We start from the raw sequence: 20,716 nt of genomic DNA, 5'->3' as shown, positions 1-20,716 counted from the left end.
CGTCAATGGAACGCTACTGCGGGAGAAGGCCAACGACCTAGCTCTACAACTTGGGCATGAGGAATTTCAGTGCAGCAATGGATGGTTTTGCCGTTTTAAAGAACGCAATAATTTAACCTTTCTCACCGTCTGTGGTGAGAACGGCAGCACTAACAAGAGCGTTGTCGAGGATTGGAGAAACCACACATTGGCGCCGCTGCTTAGCGAGTACGGTGCAGACGACGGTGCAAGTTCAGAGATGTTTCGTCTATTTGACCAAATCGAGAGCATGACCTTAGGAGCCGCAAACTACCGGACGCGGCAAACCAGCATCTCTGATTACTTTCAGTATTAATTCAAAATATGCCGAATAAAGGTAACACGTTCCTGCAACGAATTTTTTCGGTTAATTCGAAAACCCGCTTAATTTGAAGATTTCTCGCGGTCCCGATGACTTCGAATTAACGAGGTTGTACTGTATTTGCTTGTCACAGTGAGTGAGTGTGGCAGTCAATAATGTGGGCACAGCGTCACTGCAACTAGTTGTGTGTATGACTGTAGCAGGAACAAAATTATGTCAATAATGTCAATATGTACCACATGCAGCTAATATATGCAAATACAGCGCAGTTGAAAACAAAGTGTAGAAAAATGCCATTTATTGCCCCCCACCATGTTGTTGCTCCCTAGGAAATATGTAGCGCCACAATTTGTACAATGAAATTAAGATAATTTACAACCATCAGGTGCCCCCGTTACACCCTTGAAGAAGTGTACTCCACAGGGAAGGCGAAGGAGTGCATGCCAGTACCCATTATGTTGGGCAGGCTGCCTGCATTGGGGATGACATTCCACGACAGGGTGAGTGTCACGTTCTTGTTTCCCCTGAAACCACAGTAAATGCCATGGTCACCACCTAAAACAGTAATTCAAGGCAAGGAGGCACTTGACATAGGCTAAACTCTTCTAATGAAACAGGAAAATTTAACATACTTTGTACGGCTCAGCTCAAGTCTTTTTCTATTTAAACAGGTGTTATAAACAGTTGTCACTAAAGGAACTACTTTGCCAATTAACCTTAAAGAATGTGTCCTCATTCAAGTATTCTTGTGTAGGCACGTTCCCTTAACTGACAGCTCTGTGAATTCTCGACATCCAGATCATGCATGTGGAACCAATGTGGGTAGCGCACAGCACAAAACGCAGTCAGTATACAAGCAGCCTTTTCTTGGTTGATAGATTTTGCTATCAACAATTACTAATGTATAATTTATGGCTCATGGCGTACAATGTTTAATGTCTCAAGGCAACTGGCTATGAGAGATGCTGTAGTGGAGGGCTCTGAAAATTTTGACCACCTGGGGTTCTTTAAATGAGCATTGACACTGAACACTGAACTTGATTTTTGTCACCACCAAAAAGTGGCCAACGATGCTCGGATCGAACCCGCACGCTTGGGATCAGCAGTTGAGTGCCCTAACCACTGAGCCACTGCGGCGGGGCAAGGACTGGTGTGTGAATGAAGGGCAAGCCAGGTGGCACGTAGGTATGCAAGACGCAAATTCCCAACTGCAATGATATTTCCGCAGTCTGTGATGTAATGACATGCTGCTGAGTAGTCTGCCACTTGTAAGAGATGCTTCTTGATCTGCTGGTTTCTTTGTGTTCGATGATTACACAGAAAATATTTTACAGCCAATCTAATCAAGCCTGGAAGCTATATCAAAAATTTGAAGCTAAAAGCTTCACTATGAGGGTCAGAGCCGAGCTTCGCGTATGCCGTATGCCGCGACCAAGTGACGTCACCGCCAAAACCAGCTGCGCAGCCCCCTCGCCGAGCTCTGCCGGCGTTGCAGATGCCCATAGGAACCCATGCATCTGGAGGTCATCGTAACTATCACTAACCATCACTTACTAGTTAAGGGGTGTTTAACTAACACTAATCAGACATTAACTAGCACTCAAAAAGTGCAAGTCATGGTTAACTATCACTAACCAATAGTAATGGTTAGACGCTTCGGGACGTCCATAGCCGTCACATGGTGATGTCATTGGCCATGACGTCATATCCGGTCATGTATAATAACTGGAAATGATAATGACGTCACATCCGGTCATGACTGGTGGTGACGTCACAAGGAGGTTCACGCATATACGAATTTGACCCTGCCGGGCATTCCATCCCTGTGTCCATGCGGCGCCTTTCATGTGGCGCTTCCTCGAACGCCGAACCACGGAGCACATAGAGAAATAGACTAAAAAATAGTTGTCACTTAATTAGGGTGACGTCAAGTATGTGACGTCACCCATCTGTCGTCAGCTAAGAGGACGAAGCGGGAACGAGTGCGCTCCAACGCCGCCGGGCGGCGCTTCTTGCCTTCTGCGAGTGACAAATGCAGCACCTTTCCTTTCCTGTAAACGAATTATAGAACGCCGGTGAACTTAGACGTGCTCGACATGAAAGCCAAGGAGAGTTTAGCTGCTGGCGAATGGTGCAGAAAATTGGAGAAATTAACTTCTTCTGATCTCGAGGTAGCCGCTGCTTTTCGTTACATATATCCAGGCATATGAGAGCTACGCCATACTTCATTTTCTTTCACCATGTTCTAGAAAGTAAGCCATACTGTTGTGTTAAAAAGTCAGTTATCGGTTTAGCATAGGAATCATATTATAGCTATATTACGGTTATCGCAGTAGTTACTGCAGTTATCATTTTATTAGTTGAGTATTGTATGATTATCAGTGTAAAACAAGAAAATTTGATAACTGTAGCATGCTAAATTAATTTCATGAAATATGGTTTTGACATCTCTCATAGCTCGAGCCGCTTTGGGACATTAAACCCCATAAAACGAAATGATACGAGGAAATTTGGTTTTAACTGAAGAAAGTGAGTATCCGCAAGAGGTATGCTACGGTTTGCATACTTCCAAGCATTGTCCCGCTACTCTAGGTACATGCTGAGGGCAGAACAATACTGGTCTTCACCACCTCGTCTACTAGCACGATGCTTTCCACTCGCAAGCTGCCATTGCCTTATTAGAGCTGTTACTTGATTAAGGAGTTTCCACAGCATGTAAGGGAAATCAATCATTTGTAACTGTAGCAAGCTGCCATCAACCCGAAACAGTGCACAAGCGCGACAGAAATGAGTAGAGTTTTGGCTTCGGTGACAATTCAGTGGAGCTTAAATGCTTTCATGGTTTCTTCCACAAATAAAGGAGTTAGCATTCTGTTTGAAGCAACAAATATAATATATTTACAGTACTGCAGTTATTTCGATATGAAGAGTCAGCTACTCTGACACAGACAGAAGAGACCTGGTTCAGCTTGCCTACGTGAGCAAAATGCATATTGCATATTGCAACCACTGCTCTAAACATAACCAGTTCAACAATAATTACTAGCAGGTGTACTACTCTTGCTAATAAACAACCTAAGATAAACTGTACAAGACTTTCAATGGAACAAGGGTGCCCATATATTAGCAGAAAAGAAAATAAAAGAATGAAATGGTAATGCTTTTTATGGGAAACAACATTTGTTAAATCAATAAAATTGTATTATGATAAAAACGAAAAAATGTCACTCCAATATTTAATACAAACACCAAAAAGTACAAAACACTGTAGCATGAAAATGACTCACTTAAGTCCATGGCCATCATCCCAGAAGTAGTATTTTGTGTTTAGATTTTTATAGTCCAAAACAGCCTTATCGCCTCTCCTGATGATTTTGTCCCACAAAACGACTTGGTTCAGGGCCTGAAAAAAATTAATCAGCATTTCATTTAAATGGGGTGTGTACAGCTTAAATAGTAATATTTACAGTGCCAAGAATACCTGAAAGTACTTAAAGAATGAAGCAGTCTGATTGCGGCAAAAAACAAACCTACTGTTTACCTCACCATCTGAGCATTTTATCTTATTGTGCTATCATTTAATTTTTCCTTTGCCACTTTGTTCTGTGTGGCACTGAAAATAGCAAACGTTGAAACAAAAGAATGCATAAACTCAACCTCTGGACATCTGATTTCTTCTCAACAAGCTAGGCTTCACTTTATTGTGTTAAATAAAAAGGTCACCATCACACATATACACACACACACGAAAAAAAATGGGGAAAAAAAATTTCATGGTTCTGAAGCCTCCACAAAGAACTGTCTGACATAGCTGACACAAAAATTATGAGAGGAAAAATCTCTCCTCTCCTTTCGTAGGGAAGAGGTGGGAGAAAAAAAAACGACGAAAGGCTTGGACGCAACAGAAGACGAAGATTACAAAAGACATGGATATAATGAAACGTTTGGAATAAACGAGACTTGGATGCAAAAAAAAAAAAAAAGCCAAAATCACAGCACTCAATGAAGAAGTCAGCTAAACGAATAATGAATATACAAGGAACAACGAAAGAAGACGGGACTCTTGTCCTTGTCCCTCGTCTCAGCACTGTTATTCCCATCAGTAAGTACCAACTAGCCCAACTCCCCGTTTTACTAAGGATTTCTGATATGATGGAAGTGCCCTAAGAAAGCACAAGGACTTAAAATGAAAGTGAAGAAACAAAGAGCAGTATCATAAAGGAAACATCACAGTGTGAAACAAAATTAGGAAGGCGGGAATTAAGCTCTGCAATTAGGGACACAATGCGACAGCTTTAATGGCTCCTGGTTGCCGGCTATCTTTATATATCTAGTCTGTCAAAAACATCCAGCCCAAGGGGATTGCTTCTAAGCCCAGTAACGGGGACCCTGGAGGCAGTCGTGGAACACCTAATTTCAAGAAAGGTGAGGATGAGATTTCGCGTCATCTGCTGGATTGTAAATGCTGGAGATGCACCAGGAGCCCAGGGCTTGAAAGCAAACCTATTTTGGCTGCATATAAATGCAAAAGGATTTGTGGATATAGCATGCCCGCACGAACTGTCAATGAAGAATAATAAAAAAAAAAAACATTGCTGCCACTGGGTTTTGAACCCGTGCCAGAACAAACAGATCAGCTTCCTTGTCCCAGGCTTGAGAGCACTATACTACCGTTGAAGTCTATCGCACCTCATGTAAAACTACAACACACGCGCGAGCTGTGCACTAAGCATCGTCATCTCCATAAAGTGCTGACTGCAACACACTGTCATGCTGTGCAGTGAACGTCTCTTCAGGTTTCCTCTGCACGGCTCCTTCTTTTAAATATGCCATACACATAAGTCATCTCGCCCAGTGCGGCCAATGTTCGCTAGCGTAGTGTTGGCCAAATCTACCAAGCGGCTTGACAGAACTCGCAATGCTTTCACATTACTGCACTTTTGGAATTTTTTTTTTCCAGAAAGACTGTACATGCACTCTGCTGCTCATATATAACTAATCCTTTAATTTGTTCCCCTATTATCCCACACATACGCATAAGAATACAGTGGTAAGCTACCACATTACATGAAAGGCTATCTTTCACAGATAAAAAGCCATGCTTCAACCAAGCCGTACAAATATGCCAGCGTGGACTAGGTGCATCATGCCTGACTTGGGGCTAAAGGATCCTGGAGAGTTGCATTCCAACCTCACTCACCCTCTCATCCTAAAGAGCAGCTCCAGTGGTTTTGTTTCGGTTTTTTTATTGCATTATACTCCTCAGTAAGTCCTGACTCCGACACAAAAAACCGTTTTTCAAAAATCCAAGTAGAACTATTTTTAAAAAGAAAAAACAACAAACTGAAACTGCTTTCGTGGCCAGAAACGACTTTCCAGTCGTCGAAACAGTGACGTCACACACAGTAATCGAAAAACACTCACAAGTGCGTTGGATGGTGGAATTAAAATATGGAAATCATGAGGGAGTACTTAAGATGTCTGAGATAGCCCGATACAGGCCTCAAAATTTCATGATCACACGGGGAGTGGGCAGTAACACGGCCGTACTGTTTGTGATGTCACAGACTCAGTATTGCCCGTAGAAATCATTTCAAAAGAAGCCACGAAAACTGCAAATTTTAAACCGTGTTGCGCGCGAACGAATTATCGCACGGTGCCCAAATCTGGTAGAGTGCGTCAGGGCGGACAACCCATAGTAAAATTTGTATCTGAATATTCAAATGTCGAAGAACCTCCAGAGTAGCCCTTCAAAGGCGCTGCGCACGTTGGCAGCACCTGCAAACTCAGCCATGCGATGTGGGTCTCATGATATCCCGCAAGCTGATGCAGTCAGTGCACAGCCATGTCACTGGCTTGGCCAACTACCACCTGCTATGACTTCACTCACAACGCCAACACCAGATTTCCTGGAGAATGACGACATTAACTCTATTGCATCAAAACTTTTCAAGAAATATCTAATGTGTTCCTCCTCATTCTACATAAGCACAATAAAAAGGGATATGCTTTTGCATTGCTTCAGAATCAATCAAATTGATTGCCCCTTAATACAAAAATGTTTAGGAAGCATAAGCAAATAAAGACATTTCATAATCATAATATTATCTCAAACCTAACCTTTGTACACATAGCAGAGTGCATTGCTAATGCATACTTATCCCATGAATCGTAATCATTTCCTGTGAATTTTATTTCGTTCTTGTAACTGAACAGTTTATATCGCCACAACTATTTGCCTACTTTGTTTGCCGTGCAAAACCATGTTCAGCCGAGACGCTTGCTTTTGAATGAACGAATTCGTACTTCACCATCCGGCACCTGTGTTAATGGGAGAGCTGCACAGACTTTCTCTTTTTTTTTTCTTCCATGCTTTTTTTAATTCTACTTCGTATGATACATTCCATAAAAGACACCTAGAACCACAACATGCTGTTTTTTCACACAGTGAGCGCTGCAGTTTCATCCAAATCTATCTAGCCTGCAATATCTATAAACCTAGAATCAGTTTACATAGGTGTCTAGATTTTCTTTAATATCTATGACCACTTGCTTTCCTTGTTTCTTGCTGGCCACGAGCAAAAGCTTTGGTGACTAGCATATGGTGCTCTTTTTCTTAAGTTTACCAGCTACTTACAATTTGGAACCGATAAATATCACTTAGGAGTTTAAGCCGAATAGTATACCACATATATTAGCCCACAACATCAAATGTCGACACCGCTGTAAAGCGAGAGGTGTATGTAAAATTCACTTTCATTCACCGTTTGAACCCTTAAAGAGAAAAGACTAAACAATTGGGCTACTCTTAACAGAGGAATACTTACATTGCTTTCAGTCTCGTATTCAGCGGTCACGTAAAGGAAAAGCTGTTTCACGTTCCAGTTGAACAGCTGGGTGAGGTCTGTCCTGGAGTCAAGGCTTATACTCCCATTAGACGTAAACAGGCACAAACACTTGAAAAGAGCATCAACAGAAGACAGCTATTGTGTAATATTACTTCACCGGGACGTTGCAAAGGATACTGGCCTTGAGGTCGAATGTAACGAAGCCAAGATCATTCTTTCCCCTTGCTGTACTGAAGTCCTGAACGTTTTTGCTGAAAAAGATTACGATGATAGTATTAACAAAACCTGCATGAAGTCTGGAAACCTTTGGCAGTCATATGGACAGCTAGAACCATTCAGAACTTCGGAAATTAATCAAAAGCCAACATTTCCAAACGATAGACGTGTTCCTAATCCGAGGCAACTCACACGACAGCTTTGATAGTTTGCAGCTCAACTTCAGACTGGTAGCGATGAAATGCTGTGGACAAGAAACAGCAGAAGGTTAACGCTGTAAGTACGCTTAATGTAAACGCAAATATTGCGTTCGCTCGAGAAATAACTGTATTCATAGCTGCTTCGAGCAAACACACGTAATCAAAACTACACTGGCTACAGCTACAGCGGCTGCAACAAGCGACGTGCCAGGAAGCCGGCACAATGTTGTTGGTAGAGGCTACTATCTGTTTTCGGCTAAACCCGCTAAAGCCATACTCGGCCAGAAAACTGTCACCTTAAAAACGCTTAAAATGACATGATCTGTTTGTTTGTTTTGTTTTGGGGGTTTAACGTCCCAACGCTACTCAGGCTATGAGAGACGCCGTAGTGGAGGACTTCGGAAATTTCGACCACGGGCGCCTTGCTTTTCGCCTCCATCGAAAAGCGGCCGCCGAGGCCGGGATTCGATACTGCATCCTTGGGAACAGTAGTCAAGCGCCGGGTCAAGCAAGCATGTAAGACGCCAGGGGCCGAATTACGCCCCAGTCACATCACAAAAACTAAACGACAAACTGACAAACCTGTCGCAAACCGATCGGTTAGCCGCGCTCCTTTCGGTCGATTCTGACTGACGGACCGAATGGGGATGATTGACAAGTATAGCAGTTTTTGTGATGTGACTGGAGCGTAATTAGGCCTCCTGACTGTTGGATTCATTCATATGTTAATTGTTCCTACTAGATGAGGCAAAAAAATTTGTTGTTTTGCTTGGTGGACACTCCCAAGTTCAAGCTCCCTCACTAAGACCCTAGGGGGCCTCCAAGAAAGTGGGAAAGCGTCCCGAGCCAGACGCGGATGAGCTTGCTGCTCCGGAGCCTGGCTCAAGAGAAAGTATCCCTGTTTTATTGCTCTGTGATTCCATCAATATACCCCGGGAATTTCGGGGCATTATGATCCTGATTGGGTATATTATCCCGCATTTTGTGCAGAACTTTGGAGGTTCCCCTACCTCCCCGTATAGGTGGAAAGAATATGTTTATTTGTACTTTCTCCTGCCTCTGCACTCCTTGGGTGTGAGAGACCGATCTGGAGGCACGGGAGGTCTAGTCTTTCATTCTTGTGTTCAGCCGTCATTTCCGTGTATGTGATGAGCGGATCCTTCGACCCGGGTTTCCACAGCCGCCCGGGTGTAGATATCTTGGGCGAGACTTCCCCTTGTAAGCCGGGACCCACATAATGGAGATCTCCCTATCAAATGACGATTGTCCACGTATCTTAACCGCTCCTTTCGAAACGATCCCGTTATTAAAGTTTCTTGCTGCATGCTATTTTGCGCTCGCAAAGTATGAATTTGGCTTTGGTGCTCCATGTAGGCTCACGCCAGGGCAGACTCCTCCGCTAGTGTTGAGGGATCCGGCGACCACCATCTCGTAGTCTCCATCGATTACTGCCAAAGAAAAAGCAGTGTGAGAGAAAGACGCGCGTCGCAACAGCGGTCGTCAACCACCGAAATGGTAGCGGGTGCAATTACGGCCTACAACAGATAAATATATGGTGGCAGGCTAGCCCCCGAAGGTGAAACAGTTGGCCTCCTGAGCAGGAAAGCATTTTTGGCATGCCCGGGAGCCCCGAAGGCACAGCGCACGGGCGTCGGACGTGCCTCGAAATCGTACATAGCAAAGTGTATCCACAAGACGGACCACGGACCGGGCCGCGCACCGGTCACGTGGTGTCGATCGCGGGCGGTTTGGCCCGCGACAGCATCCACACGACGGGCCAAAATAGCAGCCGACAAGCCGGACCACGGGGCGGGCCAAAGGGCTAGACTATTTTACCTCGCTGTTTCGCGACGAGCTCGTTGCTCACTGCCTCCGATTTCTTTTTTACATTATTTTACAATGCCCAATTCGGCGTGCATTCGGGCAATATTCCTGTGCTATTGGCCTTCGTCTATAGGCTGGCCTCATATAAACATGACGCACCTAGACGAAGTGCTGCGCCAACAACACACCTAAGAATTCACAGCATTCCACTTAATTCGTTTAATTCCAGACGCAAAGATGAAGGAGGGACCACATCCACATACGCGGACGCCTTAACTGCATATTGAACTTAACCACAGTTAACACTAATAGCAGTTCACCACTGCTGCATAGCTCGCAACTGTTACGGCCCTCAGCTAGGCGATCAGCATAATGAAGCTGCGGTTAGATTATTTATAACACCATAGCGCGCTCAAGCATCGTCCCGTGCATTGTTCCTATTGCCGCGTCGAGGCTCGCTACGGCAGCGGCAGATATCGCTTGTGCCAGCATGCGTAGTGAGTCTTTCCTAGAATAATAAGCCTAACATAAAGGCGTATCTGAACTGACCACTTCGTGGCGATCGCTGACTCATACATAGTGGCTGGTATAGCGTGATAACAAGCAACTTTCTGCATAGCAGCTGCCGCCTGTGCAGCGCCGGCTCACCCGGCCTTGTACGCAATCTTCGCTGCTAAGGCCTCGCCCATATGGCCATATTCTTTTTTTTTTACGAGGCAGTTTGTAGACCTCTTCTTTTTTATTTCAATGGGCAGGTCATTTACTACAGCGCTAGTCAAATAGAAAGCACTCTTCGCTGTGGCTTCGATGCTCCTTGCTTCGATGCGGAACAATCTAGGCCTAGTGACGACTGGAGTAGGGCGCGGTCAGTGCGCCGTCGTCCACCGCGCTCACGGCGGCACCGCTCCGGCAAACTCGCGGCATTCGGTGTCGCACGTGTTCGTTTGGGAACTTCTCTTTCCTGATGTAGCTGGGGCCCGACGTTATTGACACTTTCCACTAAACACGCCGCTATGAAAGAAGAGAAATAGAGAAGAAAGAAAAGGAAGAGGGAGAGAAAGACGCGCGCCGCAACAACAGCCGTTGTCCACCACCGAAACGGTGGCGGGTGCAATTCTGTGGCAGGCTAGCCCGCTAGCCCCCGCTGCAAGCGGCGGTGACCTACCTGTCCCAGCCCCATCAAGAGAGTACAAGTCTGGTGGTTGTTGTTGTTGTGGCTGTAGGAAGAAGGAAAAGAAAATGCACGGGACTGCTACTGGTTCTGTAGCTGAGCCACCTCCGCTGCCTCGTGCAGACAGAAGAGAAAATAGAGAAGAAAGGAAAAAGAAGAGGGAAAGTAAGACGCGCGCCGCAACAACAGCCGTCGTCCACCTCTGAAGCGGTGGCGGGTGCAATGACGGCCTACAACAGATAAAAATTTGGTGGCAGGCTAGCCACCGCCGCAATCGGCGGTGACCTACCTGCCCCATCCCCATCAGGGGAGACCTTCACAAGCCTGGTGGTGCGCGGTACTCGAAGGCTCTGTAAATACGCCGTCGGACGCAACTCTAAACAATGCCTATATTATTTTGTGCTCTTCAAAACGTGTGCATAGTTAACGTTGTTGTTGTTGTTGTTGTGGCTGTAGGAAGAAGGAAAATAAATGCACGGGCCTGCTACTGGCTCTGTAGCTGAGCCACCTCCGCTGCCTCGTGGAGACAGAAGAAAAAAATAGAGAAGAAAATAAAAGAAGAGGGAGAGAAATAGGCGCGCGCCGCAACAGCCGTCGTCCACCACCGAAGCGGTGGCGGGTGCAATGATGGCCTACAGCAGATAAAAATGTGGTGGCAGGTTAGCCCCCGCCGCAAGCGGCGGTGACCTACCACGCATAGTTAACGTTGTTGATATGGGCTATATAGCTCATGCTGCTACTGGCTCTGTAGCTGAGCCACCTCCGCTGCCTCGTGCAGACAGAAGAGAAAATAGAGAAGAAAGGGAAAAGAAGAGGGAAAGTAAGACGCGCGCCGCAACAACAGCCGTCGTCCACCTCTGAAGTGATGGCGGGTGCAATGACGGCCTACAACAGATAAAAATTCGGTGGCAGGCTAGCTACCGCCGCAATCGGCGGTGACCTACCTGCCCCATCCCCATCAGGGGAGACCTTCACAAGTCTGGTTTTGCGCGGTACTCGAAGGCTGTGTAAATACGCCGTCGGACGCAACTCTAAACAATGCCTATGTTATTTTGTGCTCTTCAAAATGTGCGCATAGTTAACGTTGTTGATATGGGCTATAGCTCATGCGCTTTCATTGGGAGCCAACGCGCTCCCTCCGTTCACAGGCGCCGCCAGGCGTGGTCCGCGGTAATTATGATAATAATTAGTTCACAGAAGGAAAAGGCACAGTATCTGTCACACTTGTTTCTGTGGACACCTGAACAGCGCCGCAAGGGAAGGGAGGAAAGTGGGAGTGAAAGTGGCAAGAAATAGGAGCCATAGTGGAGGGCCCCGGAGTAATCTCGACCACCTCGGGATCTTTAACGTGCGCTGACATCGCATAGCGCCCGGACGCCTCTTCGTTTCGTCTCCATCGAAGCGCAGCCGCTGCGGTTCGGGATCGATCGAACTTGGCTACTATGGTCCGCCATATTCTAGAGCACTGTATCCGCGGTCCGAGATAAATGCCCAGCCATTTTCGCCCGCTCCGGTCCGCAGACCTGTTGTTGTTGCGACTGAAAAAAGAAGGCAACGAAAATGCATGGGCCTGCTACTGGCTCTGTAGCTGAGCCACCTCCGCTGCCTCGTGCGGACAGAAGAGAAAACAGAGAAGGAAGAAAAAGAAAAGGAGAGAAAAACGCGTGTCAAATGAAAGACGCCACGCGGACGCTATCAAACGCCAGGCGGCGTCAGCTTCGTATAATATTCTAGTTCACTGTAGTCGCCTGGTGACGTAATCGCCAGTCGTGACGCCTTGACCGGATGTGACGTCACTTCAGGTTGTTAGCCATGGCCAAATGGTTGGTTGGTTGGTTCCCAGGAAGGGAAAGGCGCAGTACCTGTCACACTTGCTCTGTGGACACCTGAACCGCGCCGTAAGGGAAGGGAGGAAGGTGGGGTTGAAAGTAGAAAGAGAGAAAGGGGAGCCGTAGTGGAGGGCTACGGAGTAATTTCGACCCCCTAGGGATCTTTAACGTGCGCTGACACCGCACAGCACACGGACGCCACTTCGTTTCGCCTTCATCGAAACGCAGCCGCCGAGGTCGGGTTCGAACCCGGGAACTCCATGGCCGGATGCGATGTCATAATGACGCCACCATGGGGGCGTCATAGTCATCTTTGTCATTACTCTTTTGTCATGACTAATTAGTATCAGTTAAATGCGCCACTGACTAGCCTATCATCATCACTACTGTCATCCTCACCGGATGCGATGTCATAATGACGCCACCATGGGGGCGTCATAGTCATCTTTGTCATTACTCTTTTGTCATGACTAATTAGTATCAGTTAAATGCGCCGCTGACTAGCCTATCATCATCACTACTATCATCCTCACGCTAGAGAAGAAGATGTGCTACTCGCGTGTCGTTTTTCATGTTTTCAGAGTTTCGCCCCGCCGGGGTGGTGCAGTGGTAAGACGCCCGACTACTGTGCTGGAGTACCCGGGTTCGATCCTGACTACGGCGGACGAGAACCGGAAATAGGTATACAACCGAAGGAATACTGGGACACGACAGAGGAAATGAGAACGGAGGTCCGGAAACGGATCCATATCCCCCCATTACCAAAGAACATGCACCCTGAATATAATAAGCAAAGACGAGAGAAAAGGGCCGAAACACAGACACGGAGATTGGAGACGAGAAATTCAGGTAGAATTGCATATGTAGACGCTGCATACTGCGGCAAAGGAAAAATGAATGCAGTCGTACTCAATGGCAAGCGAGAAATGGTTACAGCAGTGTCTATAAAAACAAAATCGATACAGACAGCGGAAGAGACTGCAATAGCACTGGAACTTGCTCAGACCGAGGCAAAATACATAGTCAGTGACAGAAAAAGCGCTATCAGGAGCTACAACGCTGGAGTAATAGCAAAGATCGCGGGTAGAATCCTCGATCAAAAGCTAATAAAAAGAGACGTCACCCTTGTTTGGACGCCAGCCCACGCAGGCGTGCCCGGAAACGAGGCGGCACACAAACTAGCCCGAGATCTCACACACCGGGCTGGAGGAGTGCCACCGGAGCAAGGCAAACAAGAGGACCTGATTTACTATAGCGAGATAACAATGCACTACAGACTGAGCAGGAGGGTCCTACCACCACCAGACCCCACATTAGGCAAAGAGGAAGCAGTAGCATAGAGAAAGCTACAGACCAATACATATCCGAACCCAGTTCTTGTCAACCATATATGCCCAGAAATACGATCAGACCTATGTTCATTATCTAAGGAAAGGGGATCACTAGATCACATAATATGGGAATGTGCGAAGTCACCAGGCAGGGCTAAAAAATTTGGAGGACGTTTAAGCTTCGCCTTTAAGAATGGAACGCGATAGCGTTATCGCGCCCCGTTGGTTGGTTGGTTCATAGGAAGGGAAAGGCGCAGTATCTGTCACACTTGCTCTGTGGACACCTGAACAGCGCCGTAAGGAAAGGGAGGAAGGTGGGAGTGAAAGTGGATAGAGAGAAAGGGGGGCCGTAGTGGAGGGCTCCGGAGTAATTTCGACCACCTGGGGATCTTTAACGTGCGCTGACATCGCCTCCATCATTTCGCGTTTCGCCTCCATCGAAACGCAGCCGCCGAGGCCGGGATTCGATCCCGGGAACTCCGGCACAGTAGTCGGGCGTCTTACCACTGCACCACCCCGGCGGGGCGACCCGTTCGCACTGTCTACTCATTTGCTTGTCGCGCTTTTGAGTGACACAAAGACGTAGTTCACATGATACAACACTCAACTTGTCCAGAGCATGACTGTTTGGTAATTGTTCTGAAACGTGATTCTGGGACGTAGAAGCGCTGACAGCCACCTTGCCGAAACGCGCGGGCCTCAAGTTGCAGTCGTAGTTCGTCGGCAACATCGTTGCTGATACGAGACGGCGCGATGAAGATCTCGGAGGCCACGCCCTGTCTTATTCCATGCGCCACACGCATGATGGCGCTACGTGCACGCCAAGTGAAGTGGAAGTACAGCGGAAAAGTAATTTGCCACTCGCTTAATTTGCGTGTTCTGTAATTCTGTAACCCGACCACGGCGGCTGCGTTTCGATGGAGGCGAAACGAAGTGGTGTCCGTGTGCTGTGCGATGTCAGCGCACGTTAAAGATCTCCAAGTGGTCGAAATTACTCCGCAGCCCTCCACTACGACTCCCCTTTCTATCTTTCCACTTTCACTCCCACCTTCTTCTCTTCCCTTAAGCAACACCATTAAGGCGCGGTTCAGGTGTCCACAGAGCAAGTGTGACAGATACTGCGCCTTTCCCTTCCTGTGAACCAACCAACCAACCGGCACAGTAGTGGGCGTCTTACCACTGCACCACTCCGGCGGGAGGCTATATATAGCGTTTTCATGTCAGTTATTGAGGTTTACCAGAGAGGCGACAACTAGGAGTAGGTTTCCTTGTCAATAAGTATATAGCGGGTAATATAGATGAATTCTATAGTATTAATCAGATGGTTGCAGGCATCGTAATTAAGCTTAATAAGCGGTATAAACTGAAGGTTGTACAGGCCTATGCACCTACATGTAGTTATGATAAGATATTTGCGAAGGTTCTTTCTTCTCGTCTGCATCTTGTGGCATTAGTCTCTTCGACGCGTAACGTTCATATGGGCCCACGCGTTGCCTCCCGCAACCTCTCGATAACTTAATTGCTCTCCATTTTTTTCCGACCACAAAGCTTCCCTCATGACAGTCAAGAACTGTTAGTGGAGTTTTTATTGAAGGAATATGTGTGAAAAATAAAACAGTTGTCTGTAATTGTACATACATGTTTTACTCGAAACCTTTGCCTTAATCTATCGAAAAAGGTGAAACAGATAAGCTGCGCTCAAATTTCTCTTCCCTCATGACAGTCAAGAACTGTTAGTGGAGTTTTTATTGAAGGAATATGTGTGAAAAATAAAACAGTTGTCTGTAATTGTACATACATGTTTTACTCGAAAACTTTGCCTTAATCTACCGAAAAAGGTGAAACAGATAAGCTGCGCTCAAATTTCGTATTAGGAAGTAACGTAATCGTCTGCTATTGTTTTTCCGCACTGCTCATGCGCGTGCATGAAGGTGGGTTCTGGATACAAATTCAGAAGTGCTTTGTTCTACAGTGCCCAAACAGTGCGCATACCTTCAGTTTACAGCTTCAATTACCAGCTATATACCCTTTTGTTCCTCTGCCGTTGTCAGATGGGAAGGGGGATTGACACCCGAAAGTGCTGTGCCCCAGAGTCACACATAACTCATCAACCCATCATCATCCGTTCAACACCACCGGCAGGCTCCCCCCCCCCCCCCCCTTCCCCTAGGGCCAGGCGGGGACTGGGGGAGAGTTTGTGTTCGAGGTAGGCCCTAGCCGGACAAGGGGGCCGCCGCGCTATGCCCCCACAGGAGTGGGTAGCATCTTACGCTAAGACGGCCTGCAGCGCTATCGTAGCATTGAGCCAACGAGATGGGCCTCCATGACCACGCAACTGGTGTCACCTAGGACGACCATTCCCTGCAATGGAATCATAGCGCCACGGAGAGTGTTTCACCTGTAACCGAGAGTATCGGAGACTGCTGACAACAAATCTCCCAGAGCCTCCGCTCGCAAATGATGCGACGTTCCCGCAGCAAGTGGAACCAGACCTCCTTCCTTATCTTTTTACGCTTCATGCGATTGCAAAATGTTGTACAGCCCCCAAAGAGTCCGCGCACCTTAGATTTGTGCCCTTTTGTTCTCCTATGCCACGTCTCGCTCCGAGAGCCTCCGAGAGCCAATGATGCGGCGTTCCCGCAGGAAGTGGAACCAGGCCTCCTTCCGTATCTTTTTCCACGTCATTTGAGAATTTATTGGGTACATGCTTGGTGACAAACGCAGTCTCTGCAAGGCAGGTACTACATGAGAATCACTGCTTGCATTACCATTTCCCCAGCTATCTTTTTAAGCTTCATGCAATTGCAAAATGTTGTACAGCCCCCAAAGAGTCCGCGCACCTTAGATTTGTGCCCTTTTGTTCTCCTATGCCACGTCTCGCTCCGAGAGCCTCCGATCGCCAATGATGCGGCGTTCCCGCAGCAAGTGGAACCAGGCCTCCTTCCGTATCTTTTTCCACGTCATTTGAGAATTTATTGGGTACATGCTTGGTGACAAACGCATCTTTTTCCACGTTATTTGAGAATTTATTGGGTACATGCTTGGTGACAAACGCAGCCTCTGCAAGGCAGGTACTACATGAGAATCACTGCTTGCATTACCATTTCAGGCCTCCTTCCGTATCTTTGTCCACGTTATTGGAGAATTTATTGGGTACATGCTTGGTGACAAGCGCAGCCTCTGCAAGGCAGGAATCACTGCTTGCATTACCATTTCCCCAGCTATATACCCTTTTGTTCTTCTATGCCACGTCTCAAAGCGTGTGTATTTGAACCAGTGACTTTCGGAACTACTCTATATTCTTTGCATGGGCTGTCGCCAAAAATCATCCAACATAAATTCGTGCATTTAATTTCTCTTGGCGACACATATTATTAATATTGTCACGTAGGGGTGACAAGGCCGTACACGCCAAAAGAAGACACAGGCGTGATGGTACTGAAATAACTCTTTATGGGGGCTGACTTGCGCCCGCAAAAGAACTAAGCAACTCGGCGGCGGCGATAGCAACAAACGTGCTCGTCGGTCGTCGAACAAAGAATGCCCGTCGCAGTCGTCAACGCTCAATTTAAAGGCTGCTCAGAACAATCTAGATAACGTCACAGCACAGGCTGGAACATTGTAGAAAGACACCCGAGTGGCCGGAATCTTCGAGATAGATCTCTGTGCATCTTGCGCTACAACGAAAACTGATAAAGGTGTGACTCGCGACATCGAGCATTAACAAACAAAGATTACGGAACTGCTACGCGATCCAGAATCAGAGTGATAAGGCCGTATGCCGGCGGCTGTTAAAAACAACAAATAAAGTTTTGAAGGTTTCGCGGCAATATAAATAACCTAAATGTTAATTTATTGTTTCTTGCAACTGTTTGGAATCTTTCTGCCCGCACGAGGCTGCTGTGGTGGCTAATATACAGCCAGTTGGCAGGCTCGTCGCATTTGGGTGCTCGTGGCTTGGAAATTAAAGGGCTTCTAGAGTCGGGAGAGCATTACCCAACATTCTGAAATTTAATTCGAGGAATTAGTGAAGGAACCTGTCGGCTTAAGGCCTCAGGAGAGAAGGACGAGATAACTGACACGGATCTAGGACAGAGCAGCCAGCCATGGTTTCACGTGCCACCGCCAGCCGCTGTCTTTATTTTCTTGTTCTAGCGGCCATATATTGGTCGCGCTCTTAGCGGAGCCAGAGGAAGGCGCTACAGACCCCCGCCTGGCTGGAAGTTGAAAGCGAACTGAATACCGGCGGCTCAGGAGGGGCAACAGCTAGTGAGTAAAAAACCACGGAGGTTGCCGATGTCAGGCGGCACTGCGATGCACTCCTCCGTAGTTTCTAGCTACGCAGGCTTAATACAGTCGAAACTGACCGTCTCTTGATGGCCATTCTGCAGCAGGATGGAAGTTTTCGGGGTGACTGCTAATGATGCGGAATGCTCCGTTGTAGTTTGGGTTTAGAGGTGGCCGGACAGCGTCGCGGAGATACAAAAACATGTGTGGAAATGGAACTATCTGGGTATAAAAAATGGCGATCCGGCGGGAAGAAGGAGGCGGAACAGGCCTGATCTCTTTAACACAATCCACAAGATCCTGCAGGTACTCTCGCGGCTGGTCTGACAGCTGCGTTGATGTCAAGAAGTCGCTAGGGAGACGCAGGAAAGGGCTGTACACCAATTCTGCTGCACAGCACTGTGGGTCTGCTCGAAAGACGGCCCTTAAACCTGGGAGCACAAGCGGCAAGGAATCAACCCAGTTGATACAATTAAGCCTGGTAGTTAGGACGGCCTTCATTTGAAGATGACGGCGTTCCACCATGCCACTGGCAAATGGGTGGCGCGCGGTGGTGCGGAACTGCCTGGCGCCGAGGATGGGGTTGATGGAAGCAAACAGGGTGGGCTCAAATAGGTGCCCATGATCTGTTGTTGCTGCAGTGCCAGGACAACCGAAGCGAGATATCCACGCAGAAACGAAGGTGCGCGAAACAGACCCAGTGGTGATATGGTGGTGATAGGCACAGCCCTCGCCAGCGTAAAAACGGTCGATCGTGGTGAACAGGCAACGATAACATTGTGACGTGGACAGAGGACCCACGATGTGAAGATGAACTTGGTGGAACCGACGACCAGGTGGAAGGAAGGCCTGATGAGGTGTCTTGGTATGACGGGAGACTTTTGTTGCCTGGAAGGAAAGACGCGTGCGCGTCCTCGCTCGGACAACACCATTAAATCCGGGCCAGGCATAGTGCTGGGCACTATTCTTACACCGTGGTGCTGGGTGAGAAGACGCTGGTTAGCTCGAACGCCTGGATGACATATATCGTGTAGCTAGTGGAAAATGGCGCGATAATGAAGCCGGAACAGAAGGGTAGGGAAGCTCGGCTGAGAGATCGCACAATAGCGTCTCAGCCGAACACGGATGGGGCAAAAGCCGAAGTAGGGGAGAACGAGGGTTCTCCCGGAAAACATTGAGCGCGCAGTCATCCTGAGGCGCTATTATTGGCACCTTTCACGTGGCCGATGTCGGAAGTAAATTACGATATTTATGTGAGATGACGAAGTTGACGGGGCACGTTGCTATGAGTTGGTCCGAAAAACATACGCTAGTGGCTTGTGATCATTCTGCGGATGGAACTAGCATCCTTCTAGAAAATGCCGGAAGTGCTATATCTCAGCGTAAATGGCGAGCAACTCGCGGCTAGACACCGTAGCGAATCTCAGCAGGAAGTAGCTTGCGTGAGTAAAATGACTACGGCCGCCACTCGGCACTGATGTACTGTGACAAGACGGCTCTTACGGCCGAGGCATCCGCCATCAATATAGTAGGGTAGGTGCTGCGCGAATGGATCAGAAGCACAGCGTTGGCAACAGTTTGCTTGGCAGCAGCAAAGGCGACCTGGGATTCTGATGATCAGGAAACGGTTGAGAATGGGCCAGCGGTTGACCAAAGAAGTCTGTGAGCATGCGAGAAGCTCTACGCAATGCTGTACAAACGGCGGGAAAAACTCACCAGCCCCAGGAGTAGGCGTAACTGGCGTAGGGTGTGAAGCTGGGGATAATCCTGGATGGTCCTGACGTGGGACAGAAGTGAACGGATACCATGCAATGAGGTGTGATGGCCTAAAAACGGGAGTATAAATGCACTGAAATCAGACTTGGTGGCGTTCAGAACCACGCCATATCTGCTTTGCTATAGGCATTAAAAGAGGCTGCGCTGATGGGGCTCACGATTTTCTGGCGTTAGACTGGCAGTTAGGACGTCATTGGTGCACGCGAACATATTAGGGAGACCCCGTGTGACCTCAGCAGTGAAGCACTGGAAGGTTTGAGCTGAGTAGTGGAGCCCAGAAGGCATCCGCACGTACTCGGACAAACCAATGGGCGCCGTGATGGCGGTCTTAGCAATGTCCGTTGGCTCGATGGGAATCTGGTGGCACGCTCTAACTAGGTCCGCTTTGCTGAATATATTATATAGCCGTCCATGCACGATATCAAGTCTTGTATGTGCGGCAGCGGATAGCTGTCGTGGATAGCTCGATAGTCTCCGCAGGGACGCCAGTCATCGGGATCCCGCTTAGGCACGGAGACGTCCACGCACTGGACGACGGCCGTATAATGCCGAGCTGCAGCATGTGGTCAAACTCCTGTTTGGCAATATCCAGACGGTCCCCAAACAGGCGGCGGGGTCTAGCGGTTACTGTGGGCCGCGTATAACGACGTGGTGTGTCACCATACTCTTAGGGGTTCGTGTAAGGTCGCACGGCTTGGTTAACGTGGCAAATATTCCCCGAGGAGTTTCTCGAACGAAAGGGAAGGTAAGGATGACAATGGGAAGAATACCGGACAGGACGCCAGAGATGAAGAGGCGAGACAAAGCACCTTTCAGCTGATTATGCCACACGCTGACGTCCAAGTCGAAGTAGGACAGAAAATCCGAGCCAATAATGGGATGGACACCGTCAGA

At 47.8% G+C, this 20,716-nt stretch overlaps 1 protein-coding gene across 1 annotated transcript; it reads right to left on the bottom strand.

Annotated features, from left to right (window-relative positions):
- Positions 1 to 621: 621 nt before the first annotated feature.
- Positions 622 to 7,820, bottom strand: Spase22-23 (Signal peptidase complex subunit Spase22-23). Its single transcript, XM_084602091.1, has 5 exons — positions 7,597 to 7,820; positions 7,366 to 7,439; positions 7,168 to 7,244; positions 3,628 to 3,743; positions 622 to 864 (listed from the first exon to the last, which is right to left on the bottom strand). Exons 1-5 carry the CDS (start codon positions 7,737 to 7,739, stop codon positions 735 to 737), a joined length of 540 nt encoding a protein of 179 aa, XP_084458217.1. The 5' UTR covers positions 7,740 to 7,820; the 3' UTR covers positions 622 to 734.
- Between the last annotated feature and the right edge of the window lie 12,896 nt (positions 7,821 to 20,716).

The sequence above is a fragment of the Amblyomma maculatum genome, chromosome 4 (genome assembly GCF_055883805.1).
Source record: "Amblyomma maculatum isolate TAMU_Amacu chromosome 4, ASM5588380v1, whole genome shotgun sequence".
NCBI classification, from domain to species: Eukaryota; Metazoa; Arthropoda; class Arachnida; order Ixodida; family Ixodidae; genus Amblyomma; species Amblyomma maculatum.
Note: the sequence above shows the minus strand (reverse complement) of the source record. Positions and strands in the feature narration are given on the sequence as shown.